Here is a 15,410-nt window from a genome sequence, read left to right on the forward strand (position 1 = left end):
TGCAGAAAGATGGCTGTCGTTTTAATGACTCCCTGTGTTCAGTTTACAAGCGCAAAGAGGGGTTGGCTGGGAGACAGCAGATGAGCCGTGCGCTGAAGTTTCTCCTTTCCAACATGATCTCCCATTTGCTTGGGAGTGGATGTTGTGGCAGGGCTGGAGGCTTAGTGGGGCTAGCTTCAGTGTGATGTTCCTGCAGTCGTTGTGTAATTAAAGAGGAGATTAAGTTAATTTAGAAGATGGTGTGGATTAGGAGCATGACAACTGCTGTAAATAATCACACACACCCCTCCCCCCATTTCCTATAGAAAAGAGACTAAGATAAATAAGCTTCACCAGCACTGGCGAATATATCGCTTCTCTCATCTTTTCTCCTTGTGGACAGATTAGCATGGGGACCAAACTAGGGGCCTGGGAGGAGAGCTGATGGGGACAGGGGGTATTGTTAGGAAGTAGATATTTCTGTGTGCAGCTGAGGGGCTTTCTGCATCCTACTTCATCATAATTTCTGTAAGGAAATGGTCCACCTTCAATAGTAAGTAGCCATTTCCATCGTCAGCTGAACAAGTTGTGAGCACCCCATGTTATAACCTTGTGATGCGGTTAAAGCAGAGAGCTCCTTCAGAAGTCCCATCTTTCTCTTACAGGAATAACAAGCTCAAGTCTATGCAATTGCTTATTCCTTTACAAAGGCAAAAGAAGATCTCTTTTGAAATAACTATTGTATTTTGCATTTGTGAGGAAACAAATCTGTTATAGAAATAACAAAGCACTGATGGTACTGTATTACATTGTAATTGAACATTAAATTAGGATATTCTCTAGTGCTGTTTCAGCAACATTTGTATATTTGAAGGATTTTCAAGTGCTGTTTGTTAATATTTCTGCATAATTATTTCTGGCTCTGCCGCACGGCTGAGGAACGTAATTTAAGGGATTAAGTCTTAAATGGAAGCAAAGTTTACAACTTGACTTTAAAAGGGCAACAGACATTGAACAGAATAGCACTGTGTTCTCTGGTCTGCGATTCTGGTGGTCCTTTACTGCTAACGAGAATGAAAATAAGATAATGAACATGCTTCCTTCACTGAAACCAACAAAAGCAATTTAGTGTCACATTGTGTCCACGCTGCATACTTTTGCTAGTTGCAAGCCCTCTTGCCTAACGTGATCTTAGGAATTGGTGTGAGTATGGATGCAAGGGACTGATCCCTAACCATCAGATCTACTGAGAGAATCATCTGATCTACTGCAAGTGATGCACTGCTTTGAAAATCAGTCTTTCAGACTAGGTTTTTTTCCTTCATTTTGAGATGTTTTTCTCAGTGCACTTAAAACCAACTAGAAGATCACTCATAATTTGCACTTCTTTTGTGCTATTTTTATGCACTTTAGAAACAGATTATGCCATACATTTAAAAAATAATGAGTGGGTGTATTTCTACCTTAATTATTAGGAATGGTTAAGTTTTGAAGTAGAACAGTTTTGCTGTTCTTGGTACTTCATGTTCAGCTGCAAAGCTAACTTTCTTTTCTTTGTCTTTTTTTCAATGCAGAACTATGGTTTGGAAACAGAAAATCTAAAAACCCTTTCTCACAAACTGAATGCATCTGCCAAAAATCTGCAGAATTTCATCACTGGGAGGAGGAGGAGTGGTCACTATGATGGAAGGACCAGCCGCAAATTACCAAATGATTTTCTGACATCAGTAGTAGATCTGATTGGAGCAGCTAAAAGTCTGCTGGCTTGGTTGGACAGGTAAAATCTCCCAAATGTGTCACAGGTAACCAGATCACACACATGCACAACCCCCAACTTCATTGCAAAACATAATGTAGACATTGAAATGGAAGCAGAATTCATTTACAAATTCCGTGAGGATGTTTATAGCAATTTTTTTTGTTAAGTCAGCATGCAATTCGGCTAGCATTTCGGTATAATACATCTAAATGCATTGCAACCCTACGCATATCTGGAAATACAATATAGCAATAGGATGACATCATTAGGTTATATATGTATTTTATTATTAATATAGAATAACCCTTTGACCTGTATAACTTGGATTCATTGCTGTGATATCAAATTCATAAAACTGTGATCATACTTTTCATTATATAGGTGTCAATATATCCTGTGTGTGTGTGTGTGTGTGTGTGTAAACATACATGTTGCCTTTTAGGGTTTTTAAATGGCACTGAAATATCTCTGAAACTGTAGATGCAATTGGAACTTATACTTTTACCTCTATTACCTGGGAAGTTTGTGGGACCAGAACTTAAGTGCTTTCTTTTACTGTATCTGTAGTGACATGTATCTAATGGTAACAAGAATAATATGCAGGTAACTAAGATGATCATATAAACTCCTGATGTGGTTAAAATTAGTTTATCTGCATGTCTTTATAAAATGCATCACAGTGCATACTTTTTAGTATTAAAACAGAAATCCAGTCAGTAAAATTTGTTTGTCGCTCAGAAGTGTGTTGAGAAGTACCTCTTAGTAAAATTATGTTTATAAGGGCAGCTATATTGTATTTGTCAGAGATAATTCTGTTAGCAGGTTTCAGTGCTGGTGGGGGAAGATCTCTAAAATAATTTATAAAAACATGCATATCAATTCTACTCCCAGTAAAATGCAAAACTGCTTTTGCATTTATCTGAAGTGACATCTGATCAGACCTAGGAGATATAAGAAGTTAAAAATGAGGGCAGCCATGGTGGTAGCCCGCTTTTAGCAATGCTGTCTTTAGTGTCCAAATAAGGCTTCCTTATTGATATTTTAATTTCTTTCAGACTTCTGGGAAAGTCCTTTCGAAGACCTGTGTAGCTTAAACACCTGGTTCTGGCAAATGTCTTCTGTAACATTTAAGACTTTTCTGATTTATAAGCTTGTGGGAATTTTGGTTGTGTTTGTCTTCCTTCTTTGTGAAGCTCCCAAATTAGGGAGAAGGCAGGCCAATGACTGCATTTTGCTCAGGAAGGGAGAACATCTGGAGATCAATAGGATTGTGCTTATTATATTCCTTCTAAGAAGCTATTTGAGCCACTAGGGGGAGATAGAAAGGTTTTAAAAATAAAGTCAGGAACATGGATTTTAATTTTATTCTGCACAGCTGTTACTATTAAATCAGTGCCCCAAATCTTAGTTTTTTGGTTGGTTTTTTAACACTGGTTCCATTCTGAGGTGTGAGGGAGGGGAGAGCAAATCATTAGAAGGAATAAAGTGGCTATTAGGGTTATCCACCCCATTGTAAGATCCATACCAGGCTGCCCCTATGCAGTGTTTTTCAGATCACATCTGGAAAAAACAGGTAGCAGCAACTCCAACTTGCATAGAAATGCAATGACGTGGTTTTTACGTGTAGGGGAATGGTGACGACTCCATACAACTCATGCTTCCTTGCTGCTTGATCAAGCTCTCTTTTTATGTTGTTTCTGTAGGACACTTACAATCTATAAGGACCTCCTTAGGCCAGGCACACTTATCAGAAGGAGTGCGGGAGTTGTGATTTGCTGAGTTACTTTCACGGTGGCTCTTGCAGTGCCACTGCACAGGACCTATCCAAGGACATTCTTTGTTCCAGGTCTCTGCCTGGAGCAGTCCTACTTCCAGCTATATGTCAGAGGTTGAGTTTTAGTGAAAATTAGGGTAGCTTTTGTTGCCAGGCTTTAAGAGTCTTCTGGTTTAGTTTCATTTAGGAATTGGAAAACTTAGTAGAGAATTCCGGCTGTTTTCAGAAGAGGTTGCCTGATGGTTTTGAGGAGCATGAAATAGCTCTTGAATAACGTCCTGTAAAGAAACTGTCATCACACTAATAGATTATGTCCTTAAACTTTTTAGACTGATTTTAACTTCCTGTTACTTTCTCAGTGCACGAAATCTATCCTCTCTTCCAAAAGACTTAAAATGTTTTAGCTTATAATGTTTCATTTTAATTCTTTCCCTAATTTTCAAATTCTTCCAAGCCAATTTGCTGATGAGATTAGTGCTTTCTTGAAAAACGATAAGAGTCTTTTGTGAAAGTGTGGTGCATTTCCGCTTGACACTTAACATAGCTCTCAGGCTGATGGAAAACCACACTTTAGGCTATAGCAACAAACTACTTGCCCGATGTTCAAAGCAACTTGGCATTGAAATGTCTCCAGTGATACTTCTCAGGAATTAGAGAATAATATATACAGTCATCCAGGTGTTCTAGACTTCCAGTTAGATCATTGGTGTTCTTTTCAGTCTTTATTACTGTAATTCATGAAAGTTGTGTTCTTGGAATAGTAATATATGACACCTTTCTGAATCTTCCTTCTTCTCCGATGTGTCAGATACCTGGAAATTCTGCCTTTTATAGGGCTGATGCATGCCATCCTGGGGAGGAGTGTTTTTAAATGTATAATTAAAGTAGGACTACTGTTGTGAGTTCACTACTGTGAATCCACAACATGAATGAATTGCAATTTTGTGGCATAAAGCTATCTCTAACCTCATAAAAGTGTTGGTTTTTTTTTTCCTGTACAATAGTATGTCTAGTAGTATCTGCACATCTAATTGAAATTGAAATTGGACATATTTACTTCTGCTATTGCAGTAAGATTTTGTTCTTACAGCACACATCTATAGCCGACCTGAAAATCACTTTGTAAAAGTGTTGCTCTGTGTGTGTGTATGTGTCGGGGTTCACTGCCTCTCCGAGATTTCTGAATTAAATATACATCATCCATCCATGGCTTTCTTGCTCTAAAGGCACCATGGACACCTGGGGGATTTTGAGAATTAAACTACATTTTTCATCTTTAAGAAAATTATGTTAGGATTTTACCACTTTCCTTGCATCTTCAGTAACACCAGTGTAAACTTCCCAGTTTTTGTCCAGAGGCAAATATGAACTGAAGAGCAGTGATTTCATAGGGATCCCAGAAAATTCTGAGCTCCAAGTTTAGAGCATTTAGCAATGTTTGTAACTAACTTTTCTCTCTGGTTAAGACAAACAGATCTTGTACTGTACTCTCATCCAATTCCTTTTCTACTAATCTGCTACTACCTATTGGTTGTACTACTGAAACTGTGATGAGCCCTAGGTGAAGAGCGCTCAGATTCATCTGATACTTTTTCTCTCAGAACTTAACAAGCCATCTTACAGACAGATATACAGAAGGAAGTATTTTCATCAGAAGTTGGCACAACATTGAGTGTTGAGTGTCCTGGTGAGTCGGAGGCTGTTGCAAAGTGAAGGCAGCCTTGGGAGCAAAAGCAGCTTTTACAAACCCTTTAAGTACCCCATTTTCCGCCTTCAAGTCCCCCTGTATATCATATGTTTTTCTTTCTTGGGACCACTAAATTTGACAGGTGGAGCTCACTACTATAGTGTATACTGGGAAGAACTGTAACACTCTTTGTGGAAGAGGAAGGGTCCTGAGGGAACCTGACCTGGGGTGGCATTTGGTGGCAGCTGCATGAGCTCTGTCTCTTCACATCTTGTGTCCTTGCCCTGCCAGCACACAGCTTGTTTGCATCCCTTGCTTCTGCTGGTGCCGTCTTCCATGTTGATTTTGCTTTGATATGTTGTCTTCGTTCACCTCCACCACAATTCTGTTGTCTTTGCCAACTGAACACCCTGGAAATCTGTATCTCCTGCTGACTGCAGTAAGCAAGAAATATTTCTTACTTGTGCTTCTGGGCTTCCTGCTCCTGCCTACTCTGTAGTGCTTGGGCTGTGTTACCTGAAGCAAGGACTCCTCATACTGTGTATCTTGTGAAGCATCAAGAGGAATGTTTTGGATCTTAGCAAATAGTAACAATATCTGTATAAACATGGATTTAGAGACCAGGAGTGAGGAAGGGATTGTTGTTCTTAGGGCTTTAATTAAGTCTTCATTAAAGACACCACTAAGGTAATGCGGTAGTTGATTTTTCAATTAAGAATTTAAGAAAATATAATCAACTTCCCATGAGATAACTACTACAAGATTTTGCATCTGTTGTTGTGTCACAGATTTTAATGGTCATGAATTAGGTTTTGTCAGGGTACACTGGATTTTTTTAGTGTACTGTTTGACTCAGCCATCTGTGTGGGCAGCGATTCAATATGTCTTTCACAGCAACTCTCCTGTATCCCTTGTTTTTCACCCTAGCACTAACCCCCTTTTGGAAATAAAAAACTTAAACTGCTGCTGCAGATTACACTGAAGTCTAAGTAGTAGGAACAAAGAGATCTTGTGGAGAGAGGTTTTATATTCAAGACTTTCAGTGCTGTGGTCAGAGAAGAGCTAGCAGGCTGACAAATGTGCACCAGTCTGATTAATTTACCACTGCTGTCTGGATACATGATACATGAACAAAATGGAATAAGGAGATGAACAAAAAGCCCAACTGTAAACAGAAAATGTTCGTCATATAAAAGATATAGGTCAAATTGCTGACTGTAATAACAAAATGTAAAATTTGTGAGTAAAAGGCCTTTCTGGCAAGTATAGGTCTGCTTTTAGGGCCATTCACAGAGTGGTGGGGTGTGATCCTTTGATTTCTAACCCCAGGTGGGTGAGTCATTTTGGCATGGGCTTGAATGTGCTAATATTCTGCAAAGCACTTAATATGTATAAATAAATCCCATTAAGTGAGGCTAAAATCTGTGCCTAAAGTTAAGAACAATTGAATGCTTCAGGGGTTAAGTCTGGACAGCAGAACAGGACCTCTAAGCCTCGCTGTGGGCTGTGTAAACTTTTTTTGGTGATGCTCTGTTGTCCACAGAGAAATGCAGCCTGCAATGATGTAAACACTCATTGTTTATGTATGAACAATTCTAGGTGTTCAGCTTCAGCACACCCTTTGAGCCTGCTTTGTATGAAAGCATTGTGGTAGCAGAATGCATTCCCCACTCAAAAATGGATCTCCCTGTTTTTGCCATGGTGACATGCACAATGCATGCATTTTCTTCCACTGTAGGTAAAATGCATTCAGCTGGATTTCTTTGTCTCATTGTTTTTGGTGAATGAGCCTTAGTGATGTTTATGGTGTGACTAGTTTGTAGTTTTAAGTAAAGAGGAGCATTCATTAGGAAAATTATGCTTGAACGTTTGCAAGCCCATAACTTCTTGCTTACAAAGAAAACGTTACTGGTTTAGTCTCTTTTATGAGAGACTTCACTGGTAGCTGTGCTTGATTATTGCGTGTCCTGACACGGTGAATGTGGTTTGTGGGGGGGAAAACAAATGAAAATCCAAACAAAAAGAAACCAAAGAGTTTAGCGATTCTTTACTCGCCACACAAATAATACACTTTCTGTCCATTGGTTTTCAGTCTTAAACCTGTTTCCTTTATGCATTTCCCTTTATGCTTGTTTGAGTGGTATGCCAAACCTGTCAGTAAGTGCTGCCTAAGAACGCTATGGTACTTAACCGTATTGTGCCACTGGAGCAGCTGTAAATGTTTAACAGAGCACTCATTTAAAGAATTCCTTTATCCAGTGTGAATTTTACTGCATTCCTGCCTGATTCTACATAAAGCAGTTCTATTAGAAATAGAAATAAAATGTTTGCTTCATGAAAGCCTAAAACTACGAATCTTAGATGAATTTGGCACAAATATACATGCAACAACATTGCATATTCAAATTTTTATTTGAGCTTAATGTATTACCTTTGAAGGCTGAGTTATGTTACTGATTTGGTTACCACTATCTAAAAGATTTTGGACTATTATGTTTAATCAAACTGCTCTGAAGATGTTTTCCCTTGTTAGGATGCTAAAGTAAGTATGACACTGGTTTTAAATCCCTCAAAATGGCTATTGTTATAAAATAGCTCAGTAATACAACTAGTGGTGAAATATGATTAACTTTTATTTTGGGGCAATGATTTTACTAACAGCAGTCTGTATTTATCTAATTTGCAACTTCTTAAGTGAAACAATTGTTTCCACTTATCATTTTCCCCTAACCAAATATTATATGAAGAAGACAGATGAGGAGGTTAAAGCATATGAGGCCGAAAATGTGGATAATGTAGAAATACCAAGTATATGCGTCTCCTTCACAATACACATCTTTTTTTAGTTGTTAGGGAAGGATTTTCCTTCATATGCAATCAGTAGTTGTGAGTATTAATAGCTGTTGAATAGCATTATTTCTTAATTCTGTGAGGGAATTAGCTCTGCTGTATTGATGTAGCTGTTTTTTCTACCAGTCCTTCAGGGTGGCTTAACTAATTAATATATAATTTTTTTCATTCTGAAAGATGCTGATACTGCTAAAGATTTTAATTAGGTCTCAATTCATAAAAGTGCATGTGTACATGCATGTGTGTTATAGCCTGCATTACGCAGGTATAAACAAATTCATGTTTCAGAGATGTTTTGTTATTTATCTCAAACCAGTTTAAAAAATGTGAAAAGAACCAGTGGCTCTGTCATACCTGGAGTTGGGGAAACCTTATTCCCTATAGATCAGGGTCTTGAATTTGATTTACTTTAATGTTTTAAAAAAAAAAAGTAAGCACCAATTGTAAGGTGTTTTTCTTCTGTGAATGAGGTGTTTAGAAGCTCTTCGTCTTGCTGGGATCTGTGGTGTGTTGTGCAGGTGCACAACGTGGGTTTGCACGGTGGAAAAATTAAGGGGCTCCCACTTTTCCAGCTGCGTGCATGATCACAAAATATATACGAACTTAATTATCCTTGAAATGTATTACCCACCTATTTGTGAAAGTAGTTTGAAAATGGCTAATGGCTTACAGTGTTGGAAAGGAGAAGGCAGGAGAAAAGGTGAGAACAAGGGCAAAACCACCCTGCACGTGTGTGCAGAAGCATTGGTGATATTGATAAATATCCTTTCCTTAAGATAACTGGTGTAGAAGAGGTAGACAAAGAATGAAAAGAGGAAACCAGCAGAGGTCTGGAAGAGGAAAGGAATGGAAAGGGCATATAGTCAGGTAGGTGTGCTGTGGAGCTACAAAGGCATTTTCATGTGGATGTTGCAAAGGAAGAGAGTCACAGGAAGGTTTTGAAGGAAGAACAGATAAATTACAAGAGAAACTGAGTCAAAAAGGTTCCATGAATAGGGAAATGTCTGCTGGAAAAGGTCTTGGAAATGACTGAGAGGTGAGACAATGGGACATGGAGATCAATGTCGCAGCAGGAAGTGGGGCAACGTATGGCCCCAGTCCAAGACAGTTCTTTAGTTCTTGTTTAAGTTAAAGAGGACTGAATTGGACAGCACATGTGTTGAAAATGGCGGGTGTTCTCAGGGGCGCTTCTTCACTGGAGCCATAGGAGATACCTGAGACTTGAAGGTCCAAGGCACTGTGAAAGATGCGGCTTTGAAAGAAAAGAGTAGAAATTGTAAGTTAATAGAAATGGCTCAGCCAAGTAGAGAGCAGCGATCTAATTAAACAAGGAATCCCTTTTACTTGGTGTGTTTCTGGTGCCTTGAGAAGGAAAGTGTTTTAGCAGCCAGTTGAAAAGTTACAGTGTATGTAGGCTTTATTTGCATTTATACATATTGTTTCATCTGATCACAGTCAATAATATCATGCTGTATTAAAATTACAATCAGTGGATGTATTATCAGTGAAGAGGTTTTTTGTCAGATTGGTGTTTGACACTGTGTCTTTTTTGAAATCCAGCAGTGATCCTGCAATGAACTTTTTGTTGATATTTTGGCTGAAACTGCTGGCATGTTGTTATACAAAGTCTTGCTGGACTCTCACTGTTGAAATTGAGGCTTGGGTTGTAATACTAAAATACATTTCCTTTGGTAGTAATATTTAAAGAGGCCCTTACCATTTCCCCAGCTGCATGTGCAGTACTGGCTGTATAGCTGTGCGTGCAGATTTGTCTCCAGGGAAGTGGTCAGAGCTGGGAAGAGGGTGGAAAGGGAATTGTAATTTTACTGGTCCAGTTTGCAGCAATACCCAGACAGGTGTTGGCAGAAACTGTGTGAAGGAGTCAGTTTATAAGCTAGAGACCTACAGAGGGGTCAGCTCATGGACCCCTTACATTTTCTGCAGGAGCAGAGTCCAAATAACGTAGACCTGTCTCCTTATCTTTCCAAGTTGTGAAGCACTTTTAAAAGTATTACATATTAGTTATTGACTTTTAGTCGTCTCCCTCCTGCTGGCACCCTTACTGCCTGCTTCACATGCTGTTTTCAGTAAATCTTCACTGTGTAAACTTCCATGTAAGAAAAATAAGTAATGTTTCAGTCCCTTTGCCTGTTCTTTAATGTCAATAAAGTTTATTTGGGGCATTTCTAACGATCTTCACTAAGAGCAATGATGGTGAAAATGTCATTATTTTCCTCATGAACCGTGAAACCAAACTGAATTGTAAAAGTATGAGGGAAGATGATGCGGTATTAGAAGCCAAAGCCTACCATGCGATTTTGTTTAGAGAAATGCTGGAGGCTTTGAAATGTCAACTGGATTCCAGTTGTGTAATTTGAGGATCAAATTGTATTAACATCCATACTTAAAGTAAAATAATACCATTTGCTGGCTTGATTCCATTCATCTTCAATAAAAGTGAGTTCATAAATGAACATGACCTTTTTAAGTCGAAGTTTCAGGTAGATTTTGGAACCTCAACAGTTAAAATTTTGAAAGGAAAAATATCAATGTTTTCATACATCTTGGCTAATGTGCTTTTTAAAACACAATTGTGGTTCATAACCAAGCAGCTCAGTTACCTTTTATCCTTTAATATGCTCACATGTCTCCTGCACTTCAGTAATAATCTGTGTGTCTGTGGGTAGGCCTGGTGTAGTGTGTACCTACTGTACAGTTGCTGTATACTGCATAAAACTTGGACTTTGAATTGTGATTATATGTCTGTGTGAAAAAGCTTTTGGAACTTGCCTACATGCTGTCTACTAAGTCGTCACTCTCTTGTTGCTTTTATGTTTCTTAAACTCTACCTAGCGTCCAGTTTCTTGTACCTTTATTTCAAAAAGAATTTACTGCTTTTCTCCGTAGAAAACATGGGCAGAAAGTACATGTTGTTGTATGATGTATTACATCAAATTAAAGCTGCTAGACTTGAGTATGCACCTCAAAGTTCCTTTTCTCTTATGAACCATCAGGGCTGGATTGGGAGCCCTGGAGAAGAAAGAGGGCATTAGAAGAAGCAGGCAGAGATAGGTGTGTTCGCATGGGTTTATTAATAGACAGTTCCAAATCTGCCTGCACTAAAATTTCAGTAATTCTCCATATGGAAAAGAAATTTAGAAACCTGTTAAGAACCAGTAAAACGGTATTTGTAGTTACCATTTCAACATGCTTATAGCAGAGTTGTTTCTACTGGAAACTTGTCTCTAGGTTTAAATAAGGAAGGCATAATACCAATCAGCACTGTAGGACTCTAAAAGGTGTATATATAAACACGTATATTCTAAGAAGTGATGAAAGAAAACAGTTGGGGAAGGGACTAGTCATTTAGCTTAATTTAAAGGCAACGACACTTAAAGTATTGTTTAGAGATCTTGGCACTGCACAATCTATTGTTATTTCATTCAGACATTACAGTCCTTGGTTTTTACCACCTGTTTTGTGTTAAATGTTTGAAGCAGGTATATTAGGGAGAAATACCATCTTTGTGATTCTATTAATGCCCATAAAAACTTTGTTTGCAACAGCGATGAAGTCAAAATCTTGACTCCTCTTGGAGAAAATACCAGTCCTGCCTAGTGTTTCTCTACTTCTTGAATTTAGAAAATAAGCCAAGTTGAGTTTATAGTTTGACACAGACTTGTGTTAATCAGGTGACTGCCAGCCTCACTAACCAAATATATTTTAGCAGTGCCTCTAGAAAGCAAGCAGGCTTCTAGGTAGGCAAGCATTTTAAATATTCTAACATGAAGTTTTAAGGTATAGGATACATGTAGGTGGCATCTTTAAATGCTGGATTACACTTTTCATTTCACTAAGCTCTTCTGATTGTGGCGCAGTGTGGGGAGATGTTGGGTTGTGCCTCCAGTTTAGCCTTTGCAGGTGCTGTCCTCCCCTTTGGATAAAGATTTTACTTCTGAGTCCCTCCAGTACTTTTACTAGATGTGAGATCAGGTCCCAAGTATCCCAGTGAATTAGCCAAATGCTTTTCTGATCTAATTCACATCTGGGCACCATTCATATCACAGGTGGAAGCGGTGCTTCTGGTCACCTCTGTGAGGGTATTCCCAAACAGATACAGAATGCAAGGTGAGCTTTTTCTGGGTGAGTAAAAGCAGCCCAGAAGTAAACTGGAAGGCTGTGAGAAATAACACTTTCATAAATGGAATTTCTTAAAGAGGAAGTTAAAAACTGCGAAACCAAGGAGAGCTTACATTTTCCGTAGATATGTATCCTGTATTTTACAATTTTAGTAGTACATTTTGGGTAGTCTGGGTGATTTTTATCTCTCTAGAAACAATGCGTATTGAGCGCATTGTGCACCAGTGAAGCAAGTGGATATATGCTAATGCTATTCAACATTATTTTTCTTCTTCTTTTTTTTTTTTTTTCTTAGATCACCTTTTGCTGCTGTCACAGATTACTCAGTAACAAGAAATAATGTCATACAGCTCTGTCTGGAACTAACAACAATAGTACAACAGGTATGAGACCATCTCCTTATCAATTTATTTTTTCCTAAATTGTAAATACCCATTACCTTCTTCACACAATTTTGTGTTACTCTGTCTATATCATTATCTAAAAAAAATAAGGGAATACTAGTACTTAATAAATGCTTTATAAAAATTCTCCTTCCTGGTTTTATAATACTAGTTTAGACTGTGCTGTGTGTATGCCTCTGAGTATCTCAATAGTAAGATTCATCTTGAGTTTGCTATAAATTTACAAAATCTAGTTGATAATTTGCATATTTAATTTCTTATATTTTCTTTAGTTTTTTTATTAACTTTCTAATTCAGAAGGTCTGTATGTATTGGACTTTAGTCATCTTCTCTTTCATACAATTCATATCATCTAAGACATCTGTTAAGATGTCCCCATGGGGCTAGAATACTTCTAATACACTTTTGTGCATCCTACCTTCAAGAAATCCAGGTGTAGACACTGAGAAGCACTTGCTTAACAGGCTTCATTTGCAAGTGCAATCTAGAGAACTTTCTTAACCCTTCTGTTGCTTCTTTGTGTGTGGTTTAGGTCTATCCCTACCTTTGCCTGTTCTGCTGAAACTGAAAAGTCTTTTTTGCTGTAAGTTCAAATTAATGTTGATATCAAATTCTTAGAAATGACCTATGAAGTTAAGGTAGTTCTATTCAGTTGAGCATCATCATTTGCTCTGATGCTTGCATTTCTGAGACTAGGCTGCTACTGATGACTGTGAGGGGCCTTGGTACCATCTTATACCATCAGTTGACCATGTGGTGCAGCAGTGCCCATCATGTGGAGGTAAAAGGGTCCAGAGAGGGTTCCCTCTCCTGGCCGTTCAGCAACAGCAGAGGGAGGAGACTGCTGCTGCTGCCAAGCAGAAGTTCGAGAGAGTGTTTGTACTTGAGAAGGTGGAGTGGAGAAAAAGAGAGAAAGTGTGCTAGGCAGGAGCACTGAGAAGTCTTCTGCTTTTCAGAAGTATCACTCCGAACTGGGCAAAGCTAAACTTCTTCTATGGCCTCTTGGTATGACTTTGTATGATGATACGCTCCTTTTATAAAAGAAATCCATTTTTCTCTGAACCTTTCGTAAATGTGTGCAACACTGACAGTTGGGTTTGCCTCCCATCTGAGTTGGAGAAGAGCAGTATTGCTAGTCCCATGTGTTCAAGCTTGGGAAATGAAAGTTTCTCACTTTTCTATGTTGTTGTTGTTGTTACTATTATTATTACTATTATTATTATTTATTATTATTATTATAAACAACAACATTTTCCTTCAATTATGTGTAGGGTTTTTGATGTGGAAATGCAGCATGGGCTGTTCCCTTCACACAGGCCACACTACGAGGGTGCCTGTTTGCTTCCCAAGAACTAAGGGGTGCCCCTCCAGTCCCAACCTTCGGCTGTCCCATGCTCCCCACTGCATGTCTTGCCACCACCCTGCCTCAGACTGGGATGGAGGTGCCAGCAGTGGTGGCTGTGGAAGAAGAGCCCAGACCTTCGTTTTCTTGGCTGCCTTTTGCACAACAGGTGTTTTTTTAATCTGTTGTCCTGTGGCTTGTTGTGCCATTGTTGAGCTGTAGAAGGGGTTAGTACTCTGGGAAAAGGAGACACAGAGGGCATCCCTTCCCCTTGGCCAAACTGCTTGTTTTCCACACAAGCAGATGTGCTTCACCATCTAGGTTTTCAATTGAGGGGAAGAGCCGTCTGATCCATTTTCATGTGTCCGCTATGAGTGAGAAAGTGGGTAAAATATCAGCTGCTGCAGTATTTCCCAGGAACTAGCTCAGTATCAGATCATTTTCTTACAAATTCATCCCTATCCATGATAATGGTCAGTTGCTATGGTGTAGGTAAATATTTCTCTGTGTATATTTTTCAGTGTAAATGAGAGCAAATGTTGCTATTTAATACCTTTGGACAACAGCAGTTTTATCTTTGCCAAAACTGACATGATTCCCCAGTCAGGAAGAAGTTCAGTACGTGAATCTATACTTTGAAGTCAAAAGGAGCATTTATGTCCCTAAATTTAAGCATGCTCTGAAATTGAATTGGGCTGTAGTCAGAAGAATGATAATGAAAAATTCCAATAGTAGTCCCAAACATATGTGGTTTGATCTCTACTTGAAACAAATACATTCCAATGTAGCATTTCAAAATGTCTTTGCTGAGCTTTTCTTTTATATGATCACTGCACGCACCAAAAATCTTCATTGTGCTCTTAAGGCTGTAAATGGATTTTTTCAGTTTCACCTTATCAGGTGTTTTTTCTGTCTCAGAATCTGTTTTCTTTTGTATGCAAAATGCTTTATAGTACTTCACTAACTTACAGTAATTTATAATTTAATTTAAAAAAAATTTTGTTTGTTTGTGAAAGACCTACAGAAGGCAATGTTACAATTGATCTTGTAACAGTAGTTAACAATAGATGTCTTATATAGCTTAATGTTTTATTAAAAGAATACACAGTCTGTACATTTTCTTGTACCTTTGAAGTCGTCTTTTTTAAGACATTCGTACAATTTAAAAATAGGACTCCAGTTTTCACCCCAGTAACTGAGCACTGTCAGGATTGAAAACTTTTTTGTGTTGTTTAAGTTAAAGCCAGTTTTCAGATTTATTAACAAAAAATGTTTCTTTAGTCAAGATGGAGGGAAAAAAGCTAAAATTAAGCTGGCTTGCTTGAATTATTTTGCACATTTTGAGGCTAATTGTAATGTCAGTGTTTCCCCGTAGAATTAAGTGGTTTTGAGTCCCTGTCCTCCGCCCCCCCACCCCGTTATCAGTGCTAAATGGATAATGAAGAAAAAAAGTCTCTGTCTTATTAAGTATGAAG

At 38.4% G+C, this 15,410-nt stretch overlaps 1 protein-coding gene across 5 annotated transcripts in view; it reads left to right on the forward strand.

Annotated features, from left to right (window-relative positions):
• CNKSR2 (connector enhancer of kinase suppressor of Ras 2) overlaps window positions 1-15,410 on the forward strand; it is a 214,524-nt gene that overhangs the window by 47,442 nt on the left and 151,672 nt on the right. For all 5 annotated transcript variants that reach the window (XM_086466800.1, XM_086466730.1, XM_086466873.1 and 2 more), the window contains exons 3-4: window positions 1,554-1,756; window positions 12,485-12,572. In XM_086466800.1, the coding sequence (XP_086322926.1) occupies window positions 1,554-1,756; window positions 12,485-12,572 (291 nt within the window). The remainder of the gene's footprint in view (window positions 1-1,553; window positions 1,757-12,484; window positions 12,573-15,410) is intronic.

This window comes from Leptosomus discolor, chromosome 1 (genome assembly GCF_034619465.1).
Source record: "Leptosomus discolor isolate bLepDis1 chromosome 1, bLepDis1.hap2, whole genome shotgun sequence".
In the NCBI taxonomy this organism is placed as follows: domain Eukaryota; kingdom Metazoa; phylum Chordata; class Aves; order Leptosomiformes; family Leptosomidae; genus Leptosomus; species Leptosomus discolor.